This window comes from Amblyomma maculatum, chromosome 8 (genome assembly GCF_055883805.1).
Source record: "Amblyomma maculatum isolate TAMU_Amacu chromosome 8, ASM5588380v1, whole genome shotgun sequence".
NCBI lineage: Eukaryota > Metazoa > Arthropoda > Arachnida > Ixodida > Ixodidae > Amblyomma > Amblyomma maculatum.
In genome coordinates, this window is record NC_139351.1 from 104,709,637 (window position 1) to 104,736,446 (window position 26,810).

The 26,810-nt window shown below is 44.4% G+C and overlaps 1 protein-coding gene across 2 annotated transcripts; it reads left to right on the plus strand.

Moving 5' to 3' along the window:
- Positions 1-1,752: 1,752 nt before the first annotated feature.
- Positions 1,753-26,464, plus strand: LOC146182090 (GTP-binding protein 2). Of its 2 annotated transcripts, none has more exons than XM_084577088.1 (12): positions 1,753-1,932; positions 4,352-4,567; positions 5,547-5,722; positions 6,905-7,059; positions 7,604-7,803; positions 9,970-10,064; positions 10,349-10,438; positions 11,823-12,041; positions 17,687-17,815; positions 18,584-18,809; positions 21,396-21,661; positions 25,872-26,464. In XM_084577088.1, the coding sequence occupies exons 2-11, from the start codon at positions 4,417-4,419 to the stop codon at positions 21,614-21,616; spliced, it is 1,662 nt and encodes a 553-aa protein (XP_084433214.1). In that variant the 5' UTR covers positions 1,753-1,932; positions 4,352-4,416; the 3' UTR covers positions 21,617-21,661; positions 25,872-26,464. The 2 variants fall into 2 exon arrangements, with proteins under 2 accessions (XP_084433214.1, XP_084433213.1); XM_084577087.1 differs by having other exon boundaries at positions 25,881-26,464.
- The last annotated feature ends 346 nt before the right edge of the window (positions 26,465-26,810 follow it).

Here is a 26,810-nt window from a genome sequence, read left to right on the forward strand (position 1 = left end):
TTTTTATGTCTAAGATAATGAAATCTGGAATGCAATATCTATGCTCCCTTATTTACACATTCATTACAATATAGTACTATTAAGCATCGGTTTAAAAAGAGGTATGCAAAAATTAGAGCTGCTGTTTTGTCCCGCCATAAAACGCTGCGACGTCCATGTTTACTTTCTGTTTAAAAACACAATTCGCTGTAGCAACAAGAGTTAGCGCGCCACGTACTCGATAGGACGGGTGCCATTTTCAAAGGCGGAAATCCGCACTCCGTGCAAAGATGTAGTGAAATTTGGGTCACGTTCGCATATACGCAGCGCCTGAAGGGGATATTACTAGGAGGACAGGCGTTGCTGCGCTTTCTCATGTAATTGTTGCATCAGCTGTCGCGCGTGTGCGCCAGTCTATTCAATAACTTGAGTTGTCCTGTGACGAAGTTTCGGTTGTTGTGTTCTTTACACCCGCTTAATTTTCTGGGTGATGCGTGACACAACCAACCTCTTCGCTCTCAAGCTCCTCCGAGCGCACGCATCATCCCGTATTTACGTTGTTGGACGGCACCTTAGGGTGGTACGCAAGCGACAACGAGAAAGCAAAAGTGTGCCAGGAAAACGAGCCAACTTTCGATTTCATGCGTTCGACTCAGCTGGCGCATGCGCAGCCAATACCGACGCTGCTGCCATGCAGCCTTGTAGTGCAACGAGTGAGGCAGCCAGAGGCGTAGTGCATGCTGTCGAATGACATATTGAGGCGCTGTGATCGAGGTGGCGTGTTTTCTCTTGCCGCCGTCAACGTTACTAGGTTGTCCGCCGCGATGTCGGGCAGCCACCAGAGAAAAACAGGATGATCGGGACAAGCCGTGATCGCCGCGATTATGTACATAATATAACCCCGTGGTTGAAAGAATGCGAAGACTGCCTTCTGGCATTTTTTTTTTGCTTTTAAGCATCGCTGTGGCATGAAAAAAACTTTAATTATTATTATTATTATTATTATTATTATTATTATTATTATTATTATTATTATTATTATTATTATTATTATTATTTCTCAGGAAAGGAAAGGTGCAGTATCTGTCACACATGTTTCTGTGGACACCTGAACCGCGCCATAAGGAAAGAGAGGAATTCTTTACCTCTCTATCTACTTTCACTCTCACAAGGGAAGAGAGGAATTCCTCCCTTACCTTAGGGGGGAGTGAAAGTGGATAGAGAGGAAGAGGAGCCGTAGTGGAGGGCATGGTGGAGGGCTACGAAGTAATTTTAACCACCCGGGGATCTTTTAACGTGCGCTGACATCGCACAGCACACGGACGCCTTCGTTTCGCCTTCATCGAAACACAGCCGAAGCAAATGATTCCAATTTGGTAGGTGTACTGTTTGTGTATGTATGACACGTTTTTATTTTTATTTTTTTATTTTTTTATGGCAAAGCTTTCACTATGGCAATTCTTTCTATGGTTTGCTTATTAGACATATATGGATTGTAAAAGGATAAAGAATTGCGTCATTTCTGTACATTTTTGCCCCCTTTATTATTAAAAAAGTTATTTGCCCATCGAAGGCGCACATATGTACGTGGACCTAACAAATCTACTTTCGTGATTATATGCTTGCATAATTTACTTTGACGTAAGCAAATGCATGTAGAAAACGCGAGGTCATGCCTCATCCTTTTGTGACATCTCGATCGAAGCGCCCTCGGTCAGCTTTTTCCCGCAAGGATTTCCAGTGGGAATTCGTAGGTCATCCTACTGAGGTGTTCAAACAAGTTGGATCGTTGGATATGCGCGAAAGCAGCTGATGAAAACATGGCGTAAGGTGCGGTGGCAGTTGCAAATAGGCTGGTAGCCCGCGCTGCTATCCGCGCAGTGCTTGCCGCTTTTCTTTGAACCTGCACGCTTAGTGTGACCTTGCGGCCGCGCCTGCTAGAGCTACTTGACGGTGAGTTTCACCTCCAGAGTCTGACAGTGGCCTGCGCGAGAGCAACAGTTGTGACAAGATTGGGCTACAGTTTCATTCAATGACAAACGAGTACACAAACAGTTTCCCGTACGTTTGATCCCTATGCTTTATCTACACGATGGAGGAACAGATGAGCGAGGCGTGGTGTTGTCGCGGTTTGTTGTATGGTTGGAATGAACGAAGGTTTCCAGATGCCCGCTTCGCTTACGCTCGTCGCGCGGCTCTTGCCACATTGCAGAGTAACCAAGGTCATGAGTGTCTTTGGAATCCCCGTTTGGCAAAACGCTACAAAGCGCCCCTAAAAACAGTGCGCAAGGACAGGGTCTTGTAGGAATCGTGCTAATCGTTGTGCTTTGTGGAAACCTGCGACCGCTGTGCTTACAGGCTGTGTTCTGCCCCGCGTGATTTTATTGTGCGCGAACCGGTTTGCTGCTGTTGTAAGCTGCTCTAGTAACCCCGCGCCGCTGTCACTGCGGTCTTCGAAGTGCATGCATCTGTGTTGGCGGGTTCTGACTGACAGTATTGGTGCTGATGAGATCAGTTTTTAGCTTCCCGGTTCCTTCGTCCATTTGCACGGAGATCGCAGAAAACTGAATGTTTTGACAGTCTTTGCAAAGTCGACTGTAATACAGACGGTTAATGAGCATTCAAATATCGCTGGGAGAATTCAATTATTCCATCAATACATGATGCGGTGAGGTAGAAAATAGCAGTCACTTCGGTTCTCGGAAGCTGAGTTGACTGATTTGGCCATCTAGTGGAGAAGTGTGATGATCATACTGGCTATTAGTTATAGTAGATGCTGCTGTTTCCGGCAGGTGGGGACAGTAGTTCGCGCTACTGTAAGAAATTCGACTGCCGGCGTTGCGGTTAGGCGGCGGTTTTCGGCTATGACGCGGGCACTTATACCAAGTGCATGACTGTATAAGCACTCCGTAAAATACGATTCTCGTGTGAAAAATTTTGTTAATACACCGGCAGTACAGAAGCAGACAGAAACACCACTGTTGATAATTTATGAACCTCTTGTGGTAACGGAGATAGCATAATCCAAGGAGTAGAAATTTTTCATAAAAAAAAAAAAGAAAAAACGCGAGCTGACCACTGGTAGTTTCACTTTTTGACCACGACTAAGAAAAATGGCAAGCCATGACCAGTTTGGGCAGTCTGCTCAGACCCGTCAACCGCTGTGGATAGACAACTGGCTTGCAGCTTTTGATTAGACTTTTTTTACACCAGTGGAAGATTGCTGGAACAACGGAAATGCAGTGTGATGTTAAAAGAGGCAGTTATTGTTTTTGCTGACTCATCACTGCCATTCTGACTCCTCACATACTCATCAATGCCAGTGGAATGCTTGTAAAGAATATGTACTTCCTAGATTATGTTTAATACTTGATATGTTTTTCCAGTTCTTAAACTAGCACTCAGCATTCATAATGAGTAACTCTCGAGGCTGCAGTAGCTCAGAGGATGGGAAAAACAATAAAACAGTGATTGCAGTCTCTAGCTGCATAAAGAAGCCATCACGACAAAACATTCCAATTGTAATTCGCAAATGAAGAAACATGGGCAGTTCAAAAAAAGAAACATTATGATCCTACTTATGGAAGTCTAATGAAAATAACACTTTAAACATGCTATATGGGAACAAGTATGGTACAGATTATGAAGATTTAAAGCTAGCTGGTTTGAGCTGAGCAAACTGTGATTACATTAGACCAAAATGGGTGGTACTGTGGTTGGTCTTATTGCGACTGTGAGGAAAAGTCAGTGTGCTTTTTATCACAGGTTACACACTGTTCTTTTTATAATTTTCTTGAAAAATGATCACCAGCAGTTCTGATTTGTACACCAACCAAGTTTATTGCAGCTTGGCACTGCAGTAGATCACATAGCCACTGGGTGTATCGACTTGGGTACAAGGTGCACTGTTAACTCAAGTGCACATTCGTGGTCGAGAGTGAGCCAATTGCTTTTAGTTTCTGCTTGCTCTTGATAGCGCGTATGGCAAGATTCTCAACTCTGAGAGGAGCCAGTGGAATACCATGTACTCCAGTCTTGTATTGACTTTATCATGGCTGGAAACCAGTAGAAAGGTGAAGTATTTGTTCCATGCAAGGTGCATGTTCAGATAAGTGTGGCCATATGTCCAGCTGTCTATGTTCTGTAGGGTACTTGGAAAAAAGGAGGGCTTGTCTAACATCCATCCTCTGGCCATAATTTGGTCATTAGCGCATTGGAAGGCTGGGGGTAAGGATTGTTGCTGTCGGGAAGTGCTGGCATGTGCAACGGATGGCAAGAGAGGCAGAGGGTAGAACTTAGTCTTGGGTTTTCGTGGCTCTCTTTAGCATACTTTAACATTAATCGGCTTGGGCACACCATATTTTTTTTCCAGAACTGCCATTGTACAGCTATTCCAGCTGTGCAGTCCCTGCTGCTGCTGCAGCGGTGCCCAGTGCCATGGAGTCCTTTTTCGGACCTGACTCAGAAGAGCTGTGGCTGCCACCTGAGGCAGCCGAGGGAAACGTGGAGTACAAGCTGAAGCTGGTCAGCCCCTCACAAAGCCGGCTGGAGCATCTGGTCACCCAAATGAAGTGGAGGCTACGGGAGGGTCAGTTGCCCCTATAGCACAGTCTGTACACAACCGATATGCCATTGTGTTCTCAAAGGGTTAATGGAGTGGCTGCTCGTTTCTGCTGAGCCTTATAATTATTAAAAAGCCAGCATGAAAAACACTGCTACAAAAAGTATGAGCACAGTGCGAGTAAATATGACACTTTATTGATTAATTTGTTCTTTTCTGCTTGCTGATATATGTATGCTGTTGTTCTTAAAAAACTGTGAGAAACAAATTTGATTGCTAAAGATGGTCAGCCTGCTCTTACATAGAGCTGCAATTTTTGGTGAAAAGATTTTTTCTTGCTTTGCCAGCGAAGAATTTGTATGTGCTGACCTCTCACATACTGGCCACACTTATATACTGTATTTTCAATACTAAATCTGGAATTTCTTATTTTGTAAATTTTAGTTTGTGTCCTGTGTTTGTTTAAATTTCTCGGTGGGTAGACGATTCATAGTTGTGTATCCTAAATTACTTTTATATTTGGAAATCCTTTATCACTCCTGTAAAGGCGTTCAGGGAATTGAGAAAGCATGCTCTTGTGCCCTTGCATGCTGTGTAAAAACGAGGCTGCACCATGACCTTGGAATGCTGTTCTAGAGGTATCTTCAGCAGCTGTACTAGAAGCAGACTAAGGTCTTTGTTTTTGCATTGTTGGATGCTAGCAGTGCAAAAATGTTTTTTTTTTTTTCACACTCTCATATAATTTTTTTTCCGTGATTAAGCTTAAAGTCTCAACAGCCTGAGTGAATTTGTCAGGTTTATTAAATTATGTGTGTGCATGCTTAAAAAGTACCCCAAATGAGTACCTTGTGTTTGTAAATGTGCTCAGGTACATATTACATAGTGGATGTAAAATGTTATGAGGCAAACGATTATATCTCCAGCTAAAATTGATGCAATAGTATCCAGGAGAAATGAGATGCTTTCTTTCAGTCGTGTCTAAAAGCAGTGTCCTTCCACTGTGCAGGTCAGGGAGAAGCCATCTATGAGATTGGTGTGGAGGATGGGGGCCTACTGGTGGGTCTCAGCTCGGCTGAAATGGCGGCCTCCTTAACCACACTGGAGTGCATGGCCACCAAACTGGGTGCTTCACTCACTGTCCTGCGTGAGCGCACTATTGGCAACTCCCGCAAGGCTGCTGAGGTACGAAGGCTTGTTAGTCTACCTTGTTTCAATACTGGTTTTAACCGCTCAAAGCTACACATGGTGTGTGAGAGGCAACATGGTCACATCTTATACCTGTAGGATGGCAGAGGCCTTGTTGCATTATACCAAGTGTTATATAAACACGTCACTGTGCATGGATACCAACCCAGGCGGCACAATCACCTAATGTTGGCACCATGTTGGCAATACGTTGTTCCTATGTTGGGCTGGGCATTACTATCACAGTACCGATATTAGGCCAATGATTAGTACTGTCTGAGAAGATTGCTTGTTTCCTTATGGAAATGCTCTTGTTTCTGTGGCATTAGATGTGTACTGATCAGGGTTCTGCACGAACCATTGTAGTTTTTCCGGTAGCCATGCAGCAGCCAACTCTGGGTTTAGTTCAGGGAAGCGGAGTTGTGGTGACATTATTGGCGAAATTGCAAATGTCAAAAGCATGCAGAAATACTGTACTATACGATTGTTAGTCTATCTGTTTTTTTCAACGAGAAATCAGGGATACTACTAGGTGGTTACAAATTTATGTTCGCACTGCAACCTCCCTCACAGCGTATGATTGTATATGCTTACTCTTATAAGCATTGTATGTTGCCGTACTTAACATATATAGCCCTCCTACTATAGTGCACTATGGGGCAAGGCAGGTTACAGTAAATAATAAACTACCAATCATTAACTGCACAGCAACATTACTATCCAAGCTACTGACCTTGCAACTGCCTGACCACGTTGTTATACTGCAAAATTGTCAATAGCTATTAGCTTGTGCATAAAGTTGTTGCTGCAGATTGTTGTACTAATACAGATAGTGCTATGCACTTAGTGAGCTCACTGAGGTGAATTGTCGTGCATTCTTTGAAAGGTCTGTTTGCTCGGCTGTGATGGGTATGAGGCTACGAGGTCAATATCTAAAAATGCCAGACTGTATTGGGACAACGCAGTTTCAAGTAAAGGTGGCAGAGCTAGGTATCTGCTATCATTGCCAAACAAAGAATAGCTTAGGCCCAGTGCCTGTCCTCTTCCATGAGTACTTGGGTGCCCCCATCCTGATATTGCAAATTTCTCATATCCATAGAACACTTGATGAAGGATTTTGAGAGGAGTCAAAAACTGGAAATGCTGGCCAGTGGTGTGAGTAGAGATTGTGTGTGGCAGGTGCTGGTCCGCAAGGTTCCCGAAGACCAGCAGAGCATTGAGATCCGGGTGGCTGTACTGGGCAGCGTAGATGTTGGCAAGAGCACAGTGTTGGGAGTGCTCACCCAGGGTGAACTGGACAATGGGCGGGGCAGTGCACGACTCAACCTCTTCCGGTGAGTCCCCGTTTATATTTCTTGTCTTGCGTGCATCGGAAAGAATTGGTGGTTGGTTATATGGGGTTTTATAGCACATAAGCAACTGTGGCTATGATGTGCCAGATGCATTTGAAAGAATTGAGTAAAGGCATTCACATTGCTGCTTGGCTTTAGCACAAGCTGGTGACCTTACAACTGCAATTGCTATGTCCTGTAAATATTTTGTTGCAAACTCATTTTCTTAGTTTTGGAATTTGTCGCCATTGTGCTCATTGCACAAGCAAACTATTTGTGAATTATACGGTGTACCACTTTTTTGCGTCAAGCCTTTTTCTTTTAAGCTTCAGCTGTCTTATTTACAGGCTGACAGCAGTGTGCATCTTACTGATGCTTATTTACGTCCGAAAGTGAGCCATCAGTAATGCTGCATGAAATTAATTTTGGCTCCTCGGCAGTCCTCTGCGAGCACTGCGGCATTATTTTGGAATTTTTGAAACACAGTTGCCTATGTAGGGCAACTCCCCTTCCTCGTGCAGCAACCTCATGTGTGGTGGCTGTGCAGGCACCTGCATGAAATCCAGACTGGCCACACATCATCCATCAGCCGGGAGATCCTCGGCTTCACCAGCCAGGGGCAGCCTGTCACCTACGGCCGTTGCCGCAGCCCTGAGGAGCTTTGCGAGCACTCGGCCAAACTCATCACTTTCATCGACTTGGCCGGACACCACAAGTACCTGCGCACCACTGTCTTCGGACTCACGGGTGCGTTGCTGCTTGCTTGTTAAAGAAAAAAAACAACAGTAAAACCTCCTTGATGCACTTAAAAAAAGATGCGAAAGAAAAATGTATTATCCAGGATAACATATGATCCTAACTGCCTGATTTTGAAAAATTAAACTGTTGAATGAGGTACAAAGGCATTTAGAACTGACGCTTTCACTGCATAAAAGTGTGGATTAGAATTTCTTGACATCAGGTATGAACAGCTTTTCTTTTCGTTCTCGCCGATTTGGGTTCATATTCGCGTTTTCCTTTCCTAAGCATGGAAGATATTTAGTAATAAATTTGGTTTCTGGATGGCAATGATGAGCTGGGATCACATTTTTCGTTTTGCTTCTGGATACTTTGCCCCCTTACAACAAAGACTGTGGAGTAGCCATCGCAGTGGCTTAGAGTCGCTGCATTTTTAAGGCGAAAGACTTTAATGTCTCATCGTTGTCGACAGAAGATTGTCAGCAGAGGTGTCACGCTTTCGAGAGCAAGTTAAAAATAAATTAATAAACCTTGTCTCCACCGGTAATTGAACCTCCATCCCTTGGGTCCCCAGCCCACTGCTTTACCAACTGCTTCATGTCTGGAGAATTGTGAAACGCTCTTAATAATTCCCCTGTCTGCTGTGATGATGATAGCGGGATTCTGGGAGTGACAGATACTGCACCTTTCCTTTCCTGCAAACAAATTATAGAACACCGGTCAACTTTGATGCTTTCAGTGAAATGCTGGTTGTGTTCAAGAAAGGGGGTGCCTCATGCCTGAGCAGAGACTCAGTCTTCGTATACCTCCGCTTCTCAAACATGTGCATCCAGAGTACCATACAGAGCGCAGAGCCGATTGAGCCCGGCAACTCCAGAAACGTTTTGCCGGTCGCCCCAATTTTGCATACACAGATGCTTCCCACCACCTCCTTCGCCTCGCTATGGTTGCGGTTGCATTGGCACCGCACCGAAACTGGCACAATGCCTGCAGCGTCCTCAACACCGCAACCGTTACCACTGCGGAAGAGGTTGCCATCGTGTTAGCTCTGACCGACTCCTCCACGAAAGTACTACTAGTCGTTAGCGATTCTCAACAAGCAATTTATAGCTTTGATGCAGGTCGTATATCCTGACAGGCACACACTATCCTCCGATCTCTCCCCTTCCCGTTCACACCTCGTCTTCTCATATGGGCCCCAACCTATGAGGTGCTCAACGGGAACGCACAGGCGCATGCTTTAGCCCGAGAACTCAGCTACCGGGCGGAGCACCCTCCTCAACCTGTCGCTTCCTCTAACACCCCCCCAAGGCACTCATTTCCGCCTTGTTATGTACATGGACATCCTCCAACACTATCGGTTCGAACGGTGTCTATACCACCCAGCACACAGGGAACTATCCCGGCGCGAGGCCGTCCATTGGCGCAAAACACAAACAGGAACCTTTCCAAACCAATGGCTTCGTCTCAGGTGATTGATTTCTCGAAAAGATATCATGATATTATATGATATATAATATATGATAAAATATATGATGAAATATGATGAAATGTTTGATATAGATATGAAAAGCTGTCCAAGCCTGTTCATTCTTCGTTCATCCTTAGTGGCTGGCCTGGCCTATCACAATTTTATAATATTTTCAACTCAAGGACTTGCATTGATAAGGTTAACCGACATATGTATCTGTGTGCGCTGAGCCTTTTTTTACTTTTACTTTGTTACTTTTTACTCTTACCATGTGGCATACGATCATAGTGTGTATGATGTGTCTTTTTTTTTTTTTTTTTTTTCACGTCGATTCGCAAGTGTCTTTCTATTGCCATCTTTACTCTCATAGGGTTTTATTGCATCCTCTCTACACTGTAAGGGTGCTGCAAGTATTTGGAATAAATAAATACATTGCGGGGATAATATGAAGTCATGGTTGGCACAGGACACGGTTAATCTGAGAGATATGGTAGAGCACTTTTGTCTTGCCACAACTACAGTGAGGCTGATGGTGGGGATATGTATGTGTTGTAAAAGAGAGAATGCACAGGAAGAAGTGGTATTATGCAGCATTGAAGTGAAACCTGGCTTGCCCCTCTCTAAGCGGGAGCCATGCGAAGCTTTCGAAGATGACGGCACTGCCACATGATCCTTGTGTCCATCCCCCTCCCTCCTGTGTGCAGGGCACAGCCCACATTTTGTCATGCTGGTGGTGAACGCTTCGGGCGGCCTCACTGGCACAGGTCGTGACCACCTGCTACTCGCCCTTGCCCTCCAGGTTGGTGCCATGTCACCTACCATTGTGTTCACAGTGTGACATGTGCTAAGATGCTGCAATTCGGCCCAATAGTAGATACTTTTTTTGTGTGTGTGTGTACATTTCTCCTTGCCCTGTATTATGCTTTTCCTTTTTTTTTTTTACCGTCACTGAAGAGCGTTATAATCTAGATAATATAGTAGTGGTATTCATTTTGGGGACTCAAAGAGACCACTGGCTCTTGGTGCTTGCTGAGCTGGGGAAATGATTGAGGGTAGAAAGGGAAAACTGTTTTTGTCACCCAGGTGCCCCTGGCCATCGTGGTGAACAAAGTGGACACTGTAGGGTCGGCAATGCTGGCCAAGACACTGGCACAGCTGCACGGCTTGCTCAAGGTAAGACTTTTCTCTCCCTTTCTCACTAAATTGGATTTAGCACCTAGATGCTTAACTGCTTTGAGTGTGCACATCTGCCACGGAGGCTGAAAAGATCTGTCAAACAGCTGCCATCTATGGGAACTAACATGAACTACACTAAGCATATCTCTCAATATTTGCAATTGGCAGCAAAATCAACCAATTGAGGCAGGAAACAAAATATTTCAGCGTGGGCGCAGGAGAGCACCATTCTTAGGGAACATAGGAAATGAAACTCTGCTTGAGCTGAGGACTGGAAAGAGAAGCCTTCATGGCTGTGATACTGACAGCGACACCTCTTCAGATGAAGGCAGCAGCGATGCCATACCCTTGTCAGGTGGACATGTCGGCGGGGAAACGAATCCACAACTGCCTTCCTTAATGTTGTGAAATGTGTGCAAGGTTCATACTGAGAAGGGACTGAGCAGAAGTGAAAAAGAGGAGAGAGAATGTGCTTGCATACACTGTATTGTGTTTTGCTGCTTTATGCTTTTCTGTTGCCTAGAATGTTCAATTATTGTGACATCTAAGAGTTGCGCAAGCAAGCTCATGCATTGAGGGCAAGCTCATTGTTCAGTGTGGTCGTGAAAATAGGAAGTGGCACTGCATTGTGTATTGAATCTCCTGTATAAAGATTGTGATGATAATTCTTGCATAGCGTAGGGGCTAATGTGGCAGAACCAGCAAAAAGAGGAATGGTTCAAAGGTACAAAATGTTTGTGTAGAAAGCAACTAAGAAGTTTTAGTTGCCAGTTTGCCATTGTGCTGTATTGTTCCACTAAGACTCATTTTCTTAGCTGCTTCCACTGTATGAGAGAGATGCCGGCTAACCAGGTCTGCCACTCTTTTAAATTGAACAGTGGCACGGACACAGAGGGAGGGAGAAGTTAGCAAGTGGCTATTATGGGATTTTGCTCCCCGTATCTCTGCCTGTAGGCACGCCTGCACATCACTACGCTTTTATAAGATGTAAGGTGCGGATAAAACACGTGAAAGGTAAAGTTGAAAGCTCAGCACAGTTTCAAGTGCGTCCTCACTCTGTGTCTGTCCGCTAGTACTGGGGTTTCATAATGACTGGTAGAAACCAACTAGTCCAGCAACATATGCCACTCAGATCTATGAACTTATCAGAAAGCTTGCATTTCTTATGTGTGTTCCTTTTTTTTCTGCATAAAAATCTAGCGTTCTAATAGTACGTAAATAGTTTTTCACATAAGGATCATATACAGGAGGAGTTCCCAAAGTGCGAGACTGAAATGGGACCTCCCATAGGGCCTCCAAGAATGTGAGGGAACCAAGACGTTCGAACGTTGCGCTTTAGTGGGCAATACCTGCTAGCCTTTTTTATAACTTTGTGGTGCAGGGTCCTGGCTGCAAGAAGCTGCCACTGGAAGTGCTGAGCAAGGACGATGCACTAACGGCGGCTGCACGGGTGCGTGAGGGTAGTGTGGTGCCTGTGTTCTTGGTGTCCTGCGTGCACGGGGACGGCTTGGGCCTGCTGTACACATTTCTCAACGTGCTGCCACCTGGGCACGGACCCAAGGAGCGCGACGGCCTCATGCGCCTCGCTCCCGAGTTCCAGGTAAGGACTCCTTTGCGCCCATAGCTGGTTGAGAGGGACCGTGTCTAGGATGTTACTAGCCAGGCTATCTTTTTTTAAAATTAATTTTTTCGTTTTGCAACACTGCCGTCCCAAACGTAATGGTCATAGCAGGGTGGAATTTATAACAGTAATCGTTAAAATGTATGGCGTCCAGCTGGCAAATAAATTACAACATTGGAAATGACACTGTGTTTGAAATTAATAAACAAGTGTGAAGGTGCCATTAATTAAAAAAAATAAATACCAAAGATGACAGACTTCACATTCTATACACGATTTTACAAAGGGGTGAAGGGTGCCGACATATTGGGGAGCTGGGCTGCTCTTGTAGCACAGGAAAGTGTTGACTATTTCACCCTTTAACAGCCCAGTCAATACGGTTTTTCCAAGGGTAGTAAAATGGCCTATACAGTCAACATGTGAAGTTTGTCTTTATTGTCTGCTTCTGCCCCCTTGCTGTCAAGGCCGCACCACTTAGCTAGTGAGCAGGAAAGGAAAACAGGGTACTTAGAAACATTTTCCTTGCTTTGAAAAGAAAGCAGAGTAAAAGTATTTCTACGCAAGTCTCGTGTAATGAAGTGATACTGTGAACTGTGAGCGTGTGACGTTTTTTGGTAAAGGGGAACTCCAAAATTATTTCCCCTGGGTACTGCATTTTGCTGTCTGCTGTATTGTTGCGAGCCGGTCTTGCTGTAGCTCTCGTAGCAAGTCAGGCAGTGATAAGCTCAGTGGTTAGATCGTCATTGTTGCAGTGCTCCCGCGTGCTGTGATGGGAATGTATTACCTCACGCTGTTGCATCTCACTTTGTGGCGACGTACTGACAGCGTGCTTTTAGCACCCGCAACATGGCTGGCAATATGGCGCAGAGGCCAAAGCAGGACTGTCTGCAATGCACTCTGCCGGCACTTGACCACCTCAGCATTCAGTTTCTTCCAGCATTGTCCAGTGATGGAAGTGCTGTGCCAATTGTGCCAAACTGCGCCAAAATAAAAATGCTGCTACATGTTGCGCCAAACGGACATTTTTGTTAGAACTGCGCCGCACCTGCGCAGAAGCGGCACTGCAGAAACGAAGGCAAAAAACGTCAAGCGTGTGACGAACCAGTTGGTCCCAGAGAAACTGAAAACGTGTAAGAACTACTCAAGAAAGGACAGGAAAGACTTACGGATGCTTTCTGCAAGCTTGAAGCTTCAAAAGAAAATGTGTGTTCATAGATCTTAACCGGCAGACTATTGTGAAATGTGTTGCGGGACTGACTACTTCGATCTCAAATTTATTTTCTACTTCTTGTGTGACAAGTGATATGCTACTGTGATTACTTCTTGTTCATATTGTGATGCTCACCTTCATTGGCTTTGATCGTATTTCTGTCACAAGAACTGGTGCTTTAAATATTTAATTGTTTTACCACACATTCTATAACCAGTTACATACAAAAATTTTTCGTTTGATATTCATGTTGATTTTGGTATGTGTGAGATGTGCAGTATTTTCATAATAAATTGCTGTAATTATCAGTCATTTCGGTAAAGGTTTCAACTGTGGAGGCATTCTGGCGTAATTTATTTGTCATCCGCTCCGAAAACAACAATGGTTGCTCCAAACTGGCATTTTTTTCTGCTCCAAAAACGCCGATGGCTGCTCCAAACTGGCATTTTTACTACTCCGAAATCTGCTCCAAAAAGTAAAATGCTGCTTCCATCACTGGTGGTCCCACGCCAATGGCTTGCATGCCCGCAGGTTGTCAACGCAGCTGTGATGAGAGTATGAATGACCGAATTTACAAAAATGGAACTATGCCATGAGGGACTGCATGTGACCGCACTGTACGAGATGTGGTGCACAGTTTGGCCTCGTCATTTTTTTTTTTACCATCCACCATCACCATTCTCTTGCCCTGTCTAGCTTAAAGGGCAGAGTTTAAACCTATGTAGATGAGAATCTTAATCGGCCAAGATTGTTTTTGGAACAATTCCCAGTTGGTTCCAGCTGGAACCAATCAGCTGGAACCAAATGAGAATTGTTCTGCAAGCCAACTTAACAGATCAGGATTTCCATCTGGGATAAAGAGCCGTCACGAGGCATCTTGGATGCTTGGCTCATATGCTGTGTTTGCAAGAGCCACAAAGCCTTGTAAATTCTAAAGCAGCATGTCACACTCTTGGGAAACAAGAAAAATGCAGCAGACAGTGATGTGCAGTTCTTTATGCACCCTGTTTGGCTACTACATTTCCTGGCTGAAGTTCTTATTACTGTATTTACTCACATAATGAATGCACCCCAACTTTAGTCATCAAAATTTGCTTTTTTTTCTCCCACATAATAAACACACCTCCAACTTTTGTCCCTTGCAGTCCCATCAACAGATGTGCTGTAGCTTTCCCTGTTCACTCGATCCGCCTGTTGGCAATTGAAGCAGACCCCGTGCGGTACCTTATCGCCCTAGCGCTCTTCTCCTATAATGCCCCCCCTCTCCTGGCCGCTTTCCACCTATGCGAAATTTTCAGGAGCCAGCGGCAACTGCAGGTGCTAGCACGGCGACAGGGGCGCGCGGAGACAGCCAATCAAATCAATGCTAGACAGTGGCGTAGTCCTAGCCCTACTTTTTTTGGCAGCCATTACCGCTACTCGACAACATTGTCAGTTGCTCTGACTAGCTTGTTTTTTGTGCCTTTTGCGTTTGTGCATTTTATGTATTGTGTTTTGCTATGGGTGATGGGCCGCAATGTCAGTTACACGGCTGGCTTCAAGTTACAGGCTGTGGAGTATGCAATTGAGCATGGGAATCGTGCAGTGGGTAGGCATTTCGGCATAGATGAAGTTCGCGTGCGTTACTGGTGGAAGCAGCATGACAAGCTGTGCGCTACGAGTCTGGAGCGGCATACTTTCAGGGGATCGAACGCGCTAAAGTTTCCTGGTGTAGAAAAAGAGGTTTTAGAATATGTCCAGGACCTGTGAAAGAAAGGCTGTGTCATTTTACACGAAATGATCAGGACGCACGTTCGAGCGACAACCAGGTAGCATGGCATTGCGACCACCGCTTTCAAAGCGAGTAATGGGTGGACGACACGCTTCATGCAGCGCAATGAACTGGGCTTGAGGAGGTGCACATCGCTTTGTCAGCGACTGCTTCCTTGCTACGAAGAAAAGGTAGTGGACTATCAAAAATTTTTGATAGGCCTGCGGCAAGACCGAGAAGACACCCATCAACTTCGACAGGCCGATGAGCTGGACAGTCAATGAAAGAGGAGCCCGCAGCGTGCTAGTCAAAATAACAGGCGCCGAAAAGCAGCATTTTACGGTAATGCTAGCTATCACAGAAGACAGCAGGAAGTTGTCACCCTATGTCATCTTGAAAAGGAAAACTGCGCCGAAGGCCAACTTCCCAGCTGGCATACACGTACGAGCCCACGAGAAAGGATGGATGTTGACCAACCTAATGGCTGATTGGGTCCCGACATTCTGGGGACAGCGACCTGGTGCCCTGCTTCTCCAGTCTCTCCTCATGCTTGACAGTTTTTGCGGCCACCTGGAAGAGAATGTACGCCAGGAGCTAAAGGAGTTGCGCACAGGGATCGCCATCATTTTGGGTGGACTTACTTCAGTGCTGCAGCCCCTTGATGTTTGTGTGAGTAACCCGTTTAAAGACAGTGTTCGCTGCTTGTACACAGACTGAATGGCCCAGGGAGGGCACACCCTGACGTCGACCGACAAGATTAAGAGGCCTTCTGTCGAATTGGTATGCTCCTGGATATTGGATGCATGGCGCTCTCTGCCAGTTAATCTTATCTCTAAGCTACAAAAAGACTGGAATCGCAAATGCGCTGGAGGGCAGCGGGGATGACCAGTTGTGGGAGCACAATGTGGAAGTGGCCAGCGATCTGGATGACAGGTCTAGCAATTCTGACGAAGAGTGGAGCATAGAGAAACGAAGATGAGTGAAATATAATGAAAAAAAAAAAAAGCTATTTGCATATAGTGCACGTGTAATTAGCTGAGTAAGGTAAGTTGTCTAATGCATTTTTGTTTTTTGCATTCACACTTTTTCCTCAAATTTTGTAAAATTTAGCCTGCATAATAAACGCAAGGGTGGAAGAACGGGCTAGTTGGTAAATCATCTTGGAAATCAAACTAGCGCACTTCAAACAAAGACACAGGAAGAGAACGACAACACAGCGCTGTGTTGTCGTTCTCTTCCTGTGTCTTTGTTTTGAAGTGCGCTAGTTTGATTTCCAAGATAATAAACGCAACCCCCCCCCCCCAATTCTGCTTCGAATTTTTCGGGGAAAAAAGTGTGTTTATTACGTGAGTAAATACTGTATCTTTCTTTATACATGGTCCGGTGTAAAAATGTAGCAACATAGCTGTACTGTATGACAGTATTCCTCCTGATATGTCATGTTACGCAGGGCAGTAAGTGTTGCTTTCAGAAGTTTGTGAACCAAAAGCGCTTTCTTTCTCCAAATATATGTGGCATTGCAGGTGTTAGCAAAAAGTTATCTCCATCCTTGTTGTCTAACTGTGGGCCTTTTTTTTTTTTTTTGTCGATATTTATTGCCTCAAGGCATCAGTACGGTATGAGATGAAGGATGAATAAATGGTTAAATGAATGGAAAAAGGTTGGCTGATTTTATGAAGTCCAGAAGTGAGTGATGATGAGGCCCCTGCGTCCAAGTGACGTATGAGGCAGGATTGGTTGCTGAAAGGCCAGCTATGCTCAGGTGCCGGATTCGTGTTGGCTTGAGTGCTGGGCAGTCCCACAGCAAGTGGTGGATGTCGGCCTCGACATCTTCGTTGTTACAGATCGGGCATCCTGGGCGAGGATATAAGTGTTGGAAGTATGACCACGTCCTAGTTACAGCTGGTGTAAGGGCAACACCGACCTGGATCCTCCTAAGCGCAACCTCCTCTGCACGGGTGAGACCGCAGGGAAGGGATATCGCACACGGAGGGATAAGTGCATGTGTGCGGCGCCGGAGGTGCTCCTTTCTTGACAAAAGGAGGGTAGCGTCGTCGACTTCGAGAAGCCGTGGGATTGATGCATCTTGGTTGACGAGGCGGGTTGCAAAATCAGCTTGACTTTAGGAAGGCAGCAGATTCCGTGGGACCCACTCAATGCGTATTGATTGTGGGATGCGCGCCGCAAGCTGGTGGATGTCCTGGCAAATTTTAGGGCAGCGGCTGACACGTCGGAGCAGACGTACTGCTTGAAGTGTGTCATCAGTGCGGATGACAACGTGAGCTGTAGGGAGCATATTATGATTATATTATATATTGTATTATGATTATATTATATATTGTATTATGATTATATTATTAACACAATGTCAGCAAGTTGACAGGGTGTGAATCCTGTTTGCTTTGTAGAAGTTTGTGTAAGTTTGGGAAAATTCTGGGCTATGATAACATTGACAACAAGGGGTTTAGGAAACATACTAAGTACTAACAGTGACACCATTTTTGCAGCTCCTAGGGAAAGTGGGGAAGCGTTACTATGTTGGCCACGATACCATGTTCGTATTCACGTCTTTTTGAGCTTGAACCTCAAAATTTGGCATATGCATTGCTCTTGTGCTTTTGCAGCAGCTGATAAACTTCTCTGCCCTTATATTCCCCTGTGCAGATTGACGAGACTTTCCAGGTGCCTGATGTGGGGCCCGTTGTGGGTGGCTTACTAACGCGAGGTGTGCTGCGTGAGAACGACCGGCTCCTGGCGGGACCCAGCCATGATGGCAGCTTCCACCCAGTGCGGGTCAGTTGTTTACACTTACTGTTGTGTCGTGGGGCGTGCGTGCTGGAGTGTTCCTTGCGTCATCATTGGCAGACATATACAGCACCGTAAATCTGTAAACTAGGGTTCTCAAGCTATCCAGAGAACCTGCGAATCCCTAGGAGTGTCTTGGATTTCCTAACTCCTAATTCGATGCTTGCCTCACCAGCTACTTTTTTTCTTTCGCCTAATTTTCTTTGGGACTGACTTCCTTGAGATATCTATTGTGTCTTGTGCTGTTTAATAGAGAATTGGAGTACAACTGAAAATGTCTTTCGTCAGTACCGTTGCTCATTTAGCTGTCTTTTAGAGAAAGAAGTTGGAATGTGCGCTGTCCTTATGCTCAGGTTGCACCCTCGGCAGCTTTGGGGCAATGTCCCTACAGCTTAAAGGAAGTGCCCCAAGCAACTTTAGGGAATTGTCCCACTCAGATTCAGGGATTAAAGTAAGTGCCCCAAGCAACTTTAGGGAATTGTCCCATTCAGATTCGAGGATTAATGTAAGTCACCTGAGCAACTTAAGGGAATTGTCTTGTTTGAATTTGGGGATTAAAATGTCCCGGTCAGCTTTAGGGAATTATCCCGTCCATATTCGGGGATTAATGTAAATGTCCTGAGCGACTTTAGGGAATTGTCCCCTTTCAGATTTGGGGATTAAGTGCCCTGAGCTACTTTAGGGAATTGTCCCATTCAGATTCTGGGATTAAAGTAAGTGCCCCATGCAACTGTGGTATTGTTGTTGTGTGTGCAGGTGGTGTCTGTGCAGCGGCACCGGGTGCCATGCAGCCTGGTGCGCGCGGGCGAGAGTGCCACCCTGGCCTTGGCGACCAGCACAGGGGCCTTGCTGAGGCGTGGCACTGTTCTGTGCAGCCCTGCAGATGTGCGGCCCACGGCCACACGTCTTTTCCGTGCTCGTGTGCGAGTGCTCAGCCATCCTGGCCGCCTGGCAGTGGGGTTCCAGGCACTGGTACAGGCCGGTGAGTGCAGTGTGCTGTCAAGCTTGTTTTTAATTGCAGTGGTTATGCTGCGTAGCAACAAGCAATGTACAGCAGTGTTACATGTTGCTATGTAATGTCTTGCAATAAAACATAGATAGATCACTGATAATCCTGAAGTTTGGCATATGTACAAAATGTCCCAGCTAAATGCAACCAGGGCTTAAAAAAAGAAAATCAATGATGACACGTTTTAGCTCCGTGAAACTTTCTCAGAGTCATGTGGCTTTGTCCACAATATTTTGTCCTCCAAAGTTTATTCATTTGTAAAATGTAATTTGCTAACTGTCTAATTGCTGGATTTGGGAACAGCGTGTAAACTTGGGAGTTGTACATAGTCCTGTATAAGAGCTGTTGCAAATATCTTGTTTGGTGAATTTTCAAGTTCAACCTGCCATTTATGCATTGTTTAAACATATAATTAGCAAATATTAGACCATTTTGTTCCCAGTGCAAAAGCAAATGGTTATAGTACATTGTACTTTGGTGCATAAAAAGATGTAAAGTACATTGTATAGTACATTGTTCTTTGGTGTTTAAAAGGTGTAAAGTACATTGTGTAGTGCATTGTTCTTTGGTGCATAAAAAGATGTAAAAATCCTGAAATGAAAAATTGATTCGCTTAAATTCAATTTGTAAGTGAACTTCAGGTCGAAAAATATCAGCCGACTTTACCCCTCAAATTCCGGAAAAAAAAAAAAGTAAGACATGGAAACAAGCGTCCCTACATAAACTAGCGCGCGCGTGTGTGTGCGTGTGCGTGTGTGTGTGTGTGTGCGTGTGTGTGAATATTGTAGTTATACAAATGCTTTATCACTGTGAGTTATTTTATTCAATGCTAATTTTTCCTCATTGCAATACATAATTTAATGATTTCATTATATACAACATGTCTAATTTTGTTTTGCGCAGTTGCTTGTTCAAGGTGATGAATAGAAGGTTGCAAGAGTTATTTGCTGTCTTTCATTCAACTTTATTTCTATTTTCTAGCTGTCTTGCTAGCAATTCTTGCTGGTCATACAAGAAATCGTTTACAATAGTAGCCTCTCCGACCCTGTAGATACCTTAAATATTCATTTCTTATTATTCCATCCCAATGGTAGTCTAAGGTTGCACTAATTTGCTCTCTCTGCAGCAAATGTGTCATCTATGTTTGTTTTCTTACTGCAGTGCCATGTCTGAAATACAGTAGAACTCGAAATCACATAACTTGCATGAAATTATTCACGTGCTGTTCATTTCCTTTGCAGGAGACTCGCACTTGTTTCAAAATTTTTCTTTGGTGTGCATATCTTCCAGCCTAATTCTCCTTTCACTCAGTTTATTCAACAACTCTAGCTGTCTGACATTCTCTTAGAAAACACAGCAGTAAAGGGCAGTGCCGAGGGAAATGTATTTTAAGCGGGGCATAAGAAGTAGGGCCATCAAAGGAAAAACGTTAATTAGATGACAGCAATGGTAATTTGCATCTATTTCTTGTTGCAGGCACACAATAGCACAGCAAACGTGCATCCGCTACATTTTCTTCTAGAATAAGGATGCTCTGATGCATTCAAACTTAGTCTTATCTGTTTACAATACAGGAACTGTGCACTGGTTTCAGTGTTGCAAAACGTAAGTCAGTGGCCCTTTGCCTCACCTTGTTGCCATGGCTGGCTCTCACTGCTGGTCAGGCCGACATGGTGTGCCATTTTCAAGACAAGACAAGGATCGTAGGCCTGAGAAAACTGTATAGAGTGCTGTTGTGAAGTGCTGAGCTTAATGCTTTAGTATAGAAAATACAGAACATGGTGGACAAGGGGACAAGACATGCAGAACTTTTTTATACTTCTTTGTTTGGTTTTTTCTGTCGGTCTGTCAGCGGCTCCAAATTCAAGATGGCGGATGTGTCATGTGACTATCAAAAGCTTGAATTAGAAATTTCTGTAAATCCGAAAGGGTGTTCATCATGGTGGTTTGCCACCCTAGTAACACAAGATCAGTTAAATCGTGTCATCACTCCAAGTGATGCTTTGCTGAGTGACGCTTTGTTTAACTTTTAAGAAAAAAAATCATCCTCCATCGGGAATCGAACCCCTACCCCTCCAGTCACCAGATTACCACCTTAACCAACTACAGCATATCTTAGTTCTCCTTGTCTAGTGTTCCTTCCGTCTCTATGGCAACGTAGGGGCACAAAAATTTGAAGCAGTGTTCAGCATGGCGGCTTGCTGCCTTTGCAGTACAAGATGGCATCCACCGTAAGGTCCACGGTCCACCATATGTCACGTGGTGCCACCCAAGATGGTGGCCACCCTAAGGTTCACTCTAGGTTGCGTGGTGCCACCCAGGATGGCAGCCAAAACTGCAGATTGAAAAGTCGGTTACAGAGGCTATCGCTGCGACACATGCAGCTTTCACTCTATCCCTAGATTTCTAGCCATGCTTGGAACTCCCATAATTTATTAATTTATTCAATGTTTGTGTGCCATATTGTACCTCTCTGGGTGCATGACTTTTCTCACATTGTATTCACATGAAATTGCCAGCTATTCAAGCGGCGGCGGACTTTCGCGGTGTGTTGTGCAGGCAATGTGCAGCAAGCTGCAGTGGTGGTGGGGGTGCGCGGCGGCGCTAGCGCCAGCCTCGGGGTCACTGACCGGGGGGTGCTGCTGTTCAAGTTTGTGCGCCAGCCCGAATGCCTGCGGCCAGGCAGCCGCCTGCTGTTCCACCAGGGGCAGGCCCGGGGCATTGGCAGGGTGCTCCAGGTTTACCCACTTCACGCACCTGTACTGCCTGCCCCGCACTGAGATCACTGCCACTGTAGATCTTCACCCCGTAATAGATCTCTGCAGGTAAGCAAATGATGCCTTTTGACACCTCTGTTCTTTGTTTTTGTGTTTTTTTTCCACATTTTGAGCTTCTTTTTCTGTCTTAAAGGCCACTTAACCTTGATCTCATTTTCTTCCTAACCCTCGTTGAACCTTTTTTTTTTTTTTTTCCCCTGTTAATCATTTCTGCACATTTGTGATATTGGTGATGAGATATTTTCATACTCATTGTAACAAGGCATTGATGGGTGCACCTGGAGTGCGCGCGGTTGTGCAGGGTAAAAATATGGGCATAACAAGGTGGCATACTTGATGGCTTATCTTTGCCGTCTACAGTAGCTCAGTTTTGCTAAGTGGAAGCACGACAACATTTTATTGTTGCTGTGTTTGGATACAAGGTAGAAATGCTCAGTGAAGGCTGAAGCAGAGCATTAGGTTATTCCGGATCAAAACAAAACTTCAATCTGGGCTTGTTGGTTCACAGTTTAACAGGATACTATTTGTAGCGCTAAAGGGCGATACAGGGAGGAGAGAAGCACATGACGGCTCTACTTTATTATAAAAAAACACACAAAATATATACTCCATATCTACAGCGCGGTAAACAGGACAAGAGAACATAACGACAAACACAGCGCTGATTATGTCGTTATTATGTTCTCTTGTCCCGTTTATCGCGCTGTAGATATGGAACATCGTCACCAACTCGCCCAACAACTGACCTTGTCGAAAATATATACGTTGCACATACTAATAGGCTTTTTATATATATATATATTTTTTTTTTTCACGTGCTACAATCTTTTGGATTTATCAAGAAAGGCATATTCATTTTTGTGCAGCATTAATGTAACCGTGCTCATGCAGCTACACCTATTTTTTTTTTATCAGTGTAGTAGGATTCAATGAGCTGTCACGCAATCGCATCTTTGCAGTTATTCAAAATAGTTGTGTGCTATAGAAGTCCTCAATAACTCCCATCAGGGCAAAGGAATTGTTGGGGCCAGTGCCAGTTCTTAGTGATGTCTTGTGCTCCCGAAGTCTTTAATAGATCTGCCCGTTTGGCCGGTGTATGCTTTTGTGCAAGTTGGATGCTATAGGCCACTTCTGCGCATCGTACATATGGCTTATGCCAGAAATATTTTTTTAAGCCCGGATGTTCTCTCACACGCTGTCCTATGCTTCTCTCCACCCTGTGTTGTTCTTTAGCGCTACAAATATTCCTGTTAAGTTATTTTGCAATTGTTCTTTTCTTCTGTATCTTTATTTTTTTGCATGATGTCAGCCTAACAGAAATGCTTAATATGGTTCTGCAATTACTAAGCATCCTCAACTGTCTCGTTAATTTTTTTTGCAGCCTGTGTTTCGGGAACATTTTGTATGAGGCTTCACTCAGATAAAGCTGGCACTTCACTCATTCTCATTTTTTAAAAAATTCATGAAACCTTGTATGGAAACCTATATTTACCCTCGATGATGACTAGAGTGCTGTTATTGTAATCAGTGCTTCTACCTATGCGAATGCGTCTATTTTGTGACAGAATAGTGGTAACAGTGACACGTGGGGAAAATGCCAATGTTGTCTGGGTGAAGCAGTCATGAGAGAAGCCTCCACCCTCAGAATGCACTACCTACGAGCCACCTCCCTTACTCACCACCACCTTCAATCCAGCTTCCCACTCCACACCGCCCACCTTTAACTGACTCTGAGTGATAGTGTGGGGAGTATGGGTGGTGAGTAAGGTGGTGCTCAATCACCCACTATCTCCCTCGACCCTCCTTTCCATCCCAGAGCAAGAAATGTCATCTGAGATCCAACCGCCCACCTCTGCTCACCTCCGCCCTCCAAAAAAATTATCTTGCATTTGCTTTGGCCTAGAGAAAAACATCAAAGCAGTGATCAAGAGTAAAATCAATCGTTATTAAAGTTTCTCACATCAGGCTTCACGATTGTCCTGCTACGTTTTTTATGAAGTGAAACTGTCAGTAAATGGCTTCATTCGACTGTTAAATTTTTTTTTTTTTTTTAATTGGGTGGTTTGGATTCTACATTGTCTTGAATAAAACATTTTAGAGCACAACTCTTAGACGCTTGTTCCTGTGCCACACATCATCATTATCATCGGCCTATTTGTCGATATAGTATTTGTATAACCAGCCGCCTGCCAGGGCTAGCAGAGGGCGGTGTGAAGAAATTGAAATCTCCTCCAAGACTCAATGGATGGCTTAGTGGCTTAGAGGGTATGGCAAGGCAGAGGAATGCACAACTGAAAGGTGGCTACCATGGAATGAGGAGGTTTTAATGAAAGCTGAACAATGCATAACCTGAGGGTAGTGCTACGAAAAGTTGGAGACTACTGGGAAACCATAAAATTATAGCGAAATTAGACGAATTCACAGCAGTGGGGTAATAGGGAAAGGCGGAGCAGGAGGTACGCCTGGAGTGCAGGAAGCAAAGTAGCGGAAGAGAGCAAGGCAGAAGTGTAATATGGGAAATGCAGGAGGATAGTATTGCGGAGGCCAGGGAGAATAGTCACGCTCGATTTTTGCTGACTGATGTGATAGTATTACACTTGCTGTTGTGATATGTTGCACAGAAGAGAAACGTGCCTACAGCAACCACGTACCACTCAAAATGGGGTCGACTAGGCATGGTGGCAGTGCCGACAGGAGTCGCGCTGGGGCCGCTGTTAACAATCACGAACCAGGAAAGGATTGCCATTTGAAGGATGGTTGTAGGGAAAAATAATAAAGTAGCCTTTAATTGCATAGTATGTCCTTACCTAAGCATATCGGAAAACCAAAATGCGTAAAGAGCTACACTCGGGTTTAATTCGCATTACTAACTATAGTGATTGTCAGCCAATCTTTTTTCCTTGCTTTTTTGAATATGTCAACAGCGTTTTACTGTGCGTACTAATCAACACAGCAACCAGAAGACTCATGGACCATTTTTTTGCTGCCTTGCAATGGGATCAGCACCAACTCTTTCTGATATTGTTCCAAGATTGTACATACTATAGCTCTATGGTACAACACATGAGAACTAGATATAACGCAGACAAGAGTTACCACGTTACTTTTAACAAAGTGAAGCGTATAATGAACACAAGATACACAGTTGGTAATAAAGTATACTCCGAAAAGTCCCCGAAGTCAAATATTTAGGCGTACATTTTTCGAAAGATCTCTCATTTAATCAGCATATTAATAGCATCATAAAGAAAGCTGCAATCTGCTTAGCCTCGTTTTCTGGAGTCTTCGTGGTGCACCTCAAATACTGAAAATGGTGGCTTACAAATCACTAGTAAGACCACACTTAGAATAGGTATGCATCCAGCTTGTGGGACCACCATCAAAATTGTCTCATTGATAAAATTGAAGGTGTCCAGAATCGTGCTTTGAGGTTTATATTAAAATACTATTCACGGGCAGCCAGTGTCACACAAATGAAGGCTAGTCTTGGGTCAAACCTCTTAAGACAGAAAGAAAACTGGCTGAAGTTAATGCGGGCAATTTATAATAACTCCAGTCGTATAGAAAAATTTAAATATATCCAGCCTCCTCACTATCTGTCAAGCAGAAAAGATCACAACTGTAAAATTAGAGAAATTAAATGTACTAATTACATGACATTTTTTTTCTTCCCCAAAACAATATCTGAGTGGAACACGTTACCATCCGAGGTGGTGACACCTGACGGTGTCCACTTCGCTCACCTCATCAATAATTTGTAATTACCCTTGCACACGTTGTTCGTGTGGCTTGTATAGCATTTTCTCATATCCCAAATGCTTCACTATTGTCATCATATTTTAAATTTATTCTCTGTTTGACTATTTGTATTTTATTTATTCTAGTTTGTACCCACTCTCCTGCTTCGACACTGCAGGATATGCTGTAAATAAATAAAATACATGACTGCCACCCAACCATACATTGTTTGTTCTATTTTCCAGTCCCTTATTTTTCCACTGTAAAGCATTGAGAATATTATTTTAAAACAGCGCTAGGACACGGACAGATAGAAAGCACAATGTGCGTTTGTCCCTTTCTGTCTGTCCGTGTTCTAGCGCTGTTTTAAAATAATGTTCAACCAACTGAGCCAACAAGCCACACTGAGAATAGTTCTTTGCTCTTACTCCAGATAATGCGTGTTTGCTGCTTGGAACTGGTTTAGAAATCTTTACCACTGCTGCATTGCGGGACAGACAAGTGTGCTACATTTATGCAGTCTTTGCAGCATCCACCACCACAGCTGCTCTTTTTCCAAGAACTCAGGTGCGTGCTCAAGGGATTCCAGCCACTTGCCATCTGCTGCTGGGGTGTGGGCTGGCCACTGATCGGTGCCTCTGTGGTGGTGCCTTGTTCGAGACAGCATGTGTTGCTGGAGTAACCAGCATTAGCAGAGCTGACCTGTGTTGTGAAAGTGCCACCCCGAAACAGCTCTACTCGGCTGCAGAGCCATCCGCGATCTGAATGGGCTTTCATCATCATCAGCACGCAAGCACACAGGCATGTCGCAGCCCAGTGAGCTGTCGCAATCTCGCTGACCCGTTCCCTGCAGCACGGGAAAAACTCTTCTTTAACATTTTAGTGTTTTAGTGAGGTCACCTCCTTGGAACTCTTTTATGCTGAACTGCGGCACATGATCTTCAAAACTTGTATTTGTTATGCCTGATCTGATCAGTGTCTTGTGTACAAAAATGACACTGCACTAGTCATTGCAAGTGCAAGGACCCGGTCTCGTGTTGCTGTAGATTTCACGCTTTTATGCGTGAGAAGAGGTTTGAAAGAAAAATAAAGTTTTTATTGTTATGAGTTTCACCACATGTGTACTTTTTCAGAGGACACTGCCACTTGTGGTCATGTGGTTATGACTGCAGTGGGCATTAGTTCTGGCCTTCTGTAAGCAGGTGCATTGCAATTTCAACAGTACCCCATTCAGGTTTTATCACAATGGTAGCATATATTTCTTGGACTCAACGGGGATCGTTCTTGCATCTGGAAAAAAAAAAAAAATTCAGCCGAAAAGGACCTTCATGCATAGATGGCTGAAAAAGTGGAGGCAGAACGAGAGCAAGCCCATGGCAAATGCTCTACCGACGTTTGAATCAATATGTAAGCATCGTGCTGGCGGTTATTGGAAAGCCCTTGGCTATGACGCGTTTTG

What these genes read in the sequence shown, in the direction of transcription:
- LOC146182090 (XM_084577088.1), top strand. Translation starts at nt 4,417, where the DNA reads ATGGAGTCCTTTTTCGGACCTGACTCAGAAGAGCTGTGGCTGCCACCT. An exon ending in CACTGTCTTCGGACTCACGG is followed by an intron (nt 7,804 to 9,969) that starts GTGCGTTGCTGC and finishes TCCTGTGTGCAG; the next exon opens with GGCACAGCCCACATTTTGTC. An exon ending in AGCTGCACGGCTTGCTCAAG is followed by an intron (nt 10,439 to 11,822) that starts GTAAGACTTTTC and finishes TTTGTGGTGCAG; the next exon opens with GGTCCTGGCTGCAAGAAGCT.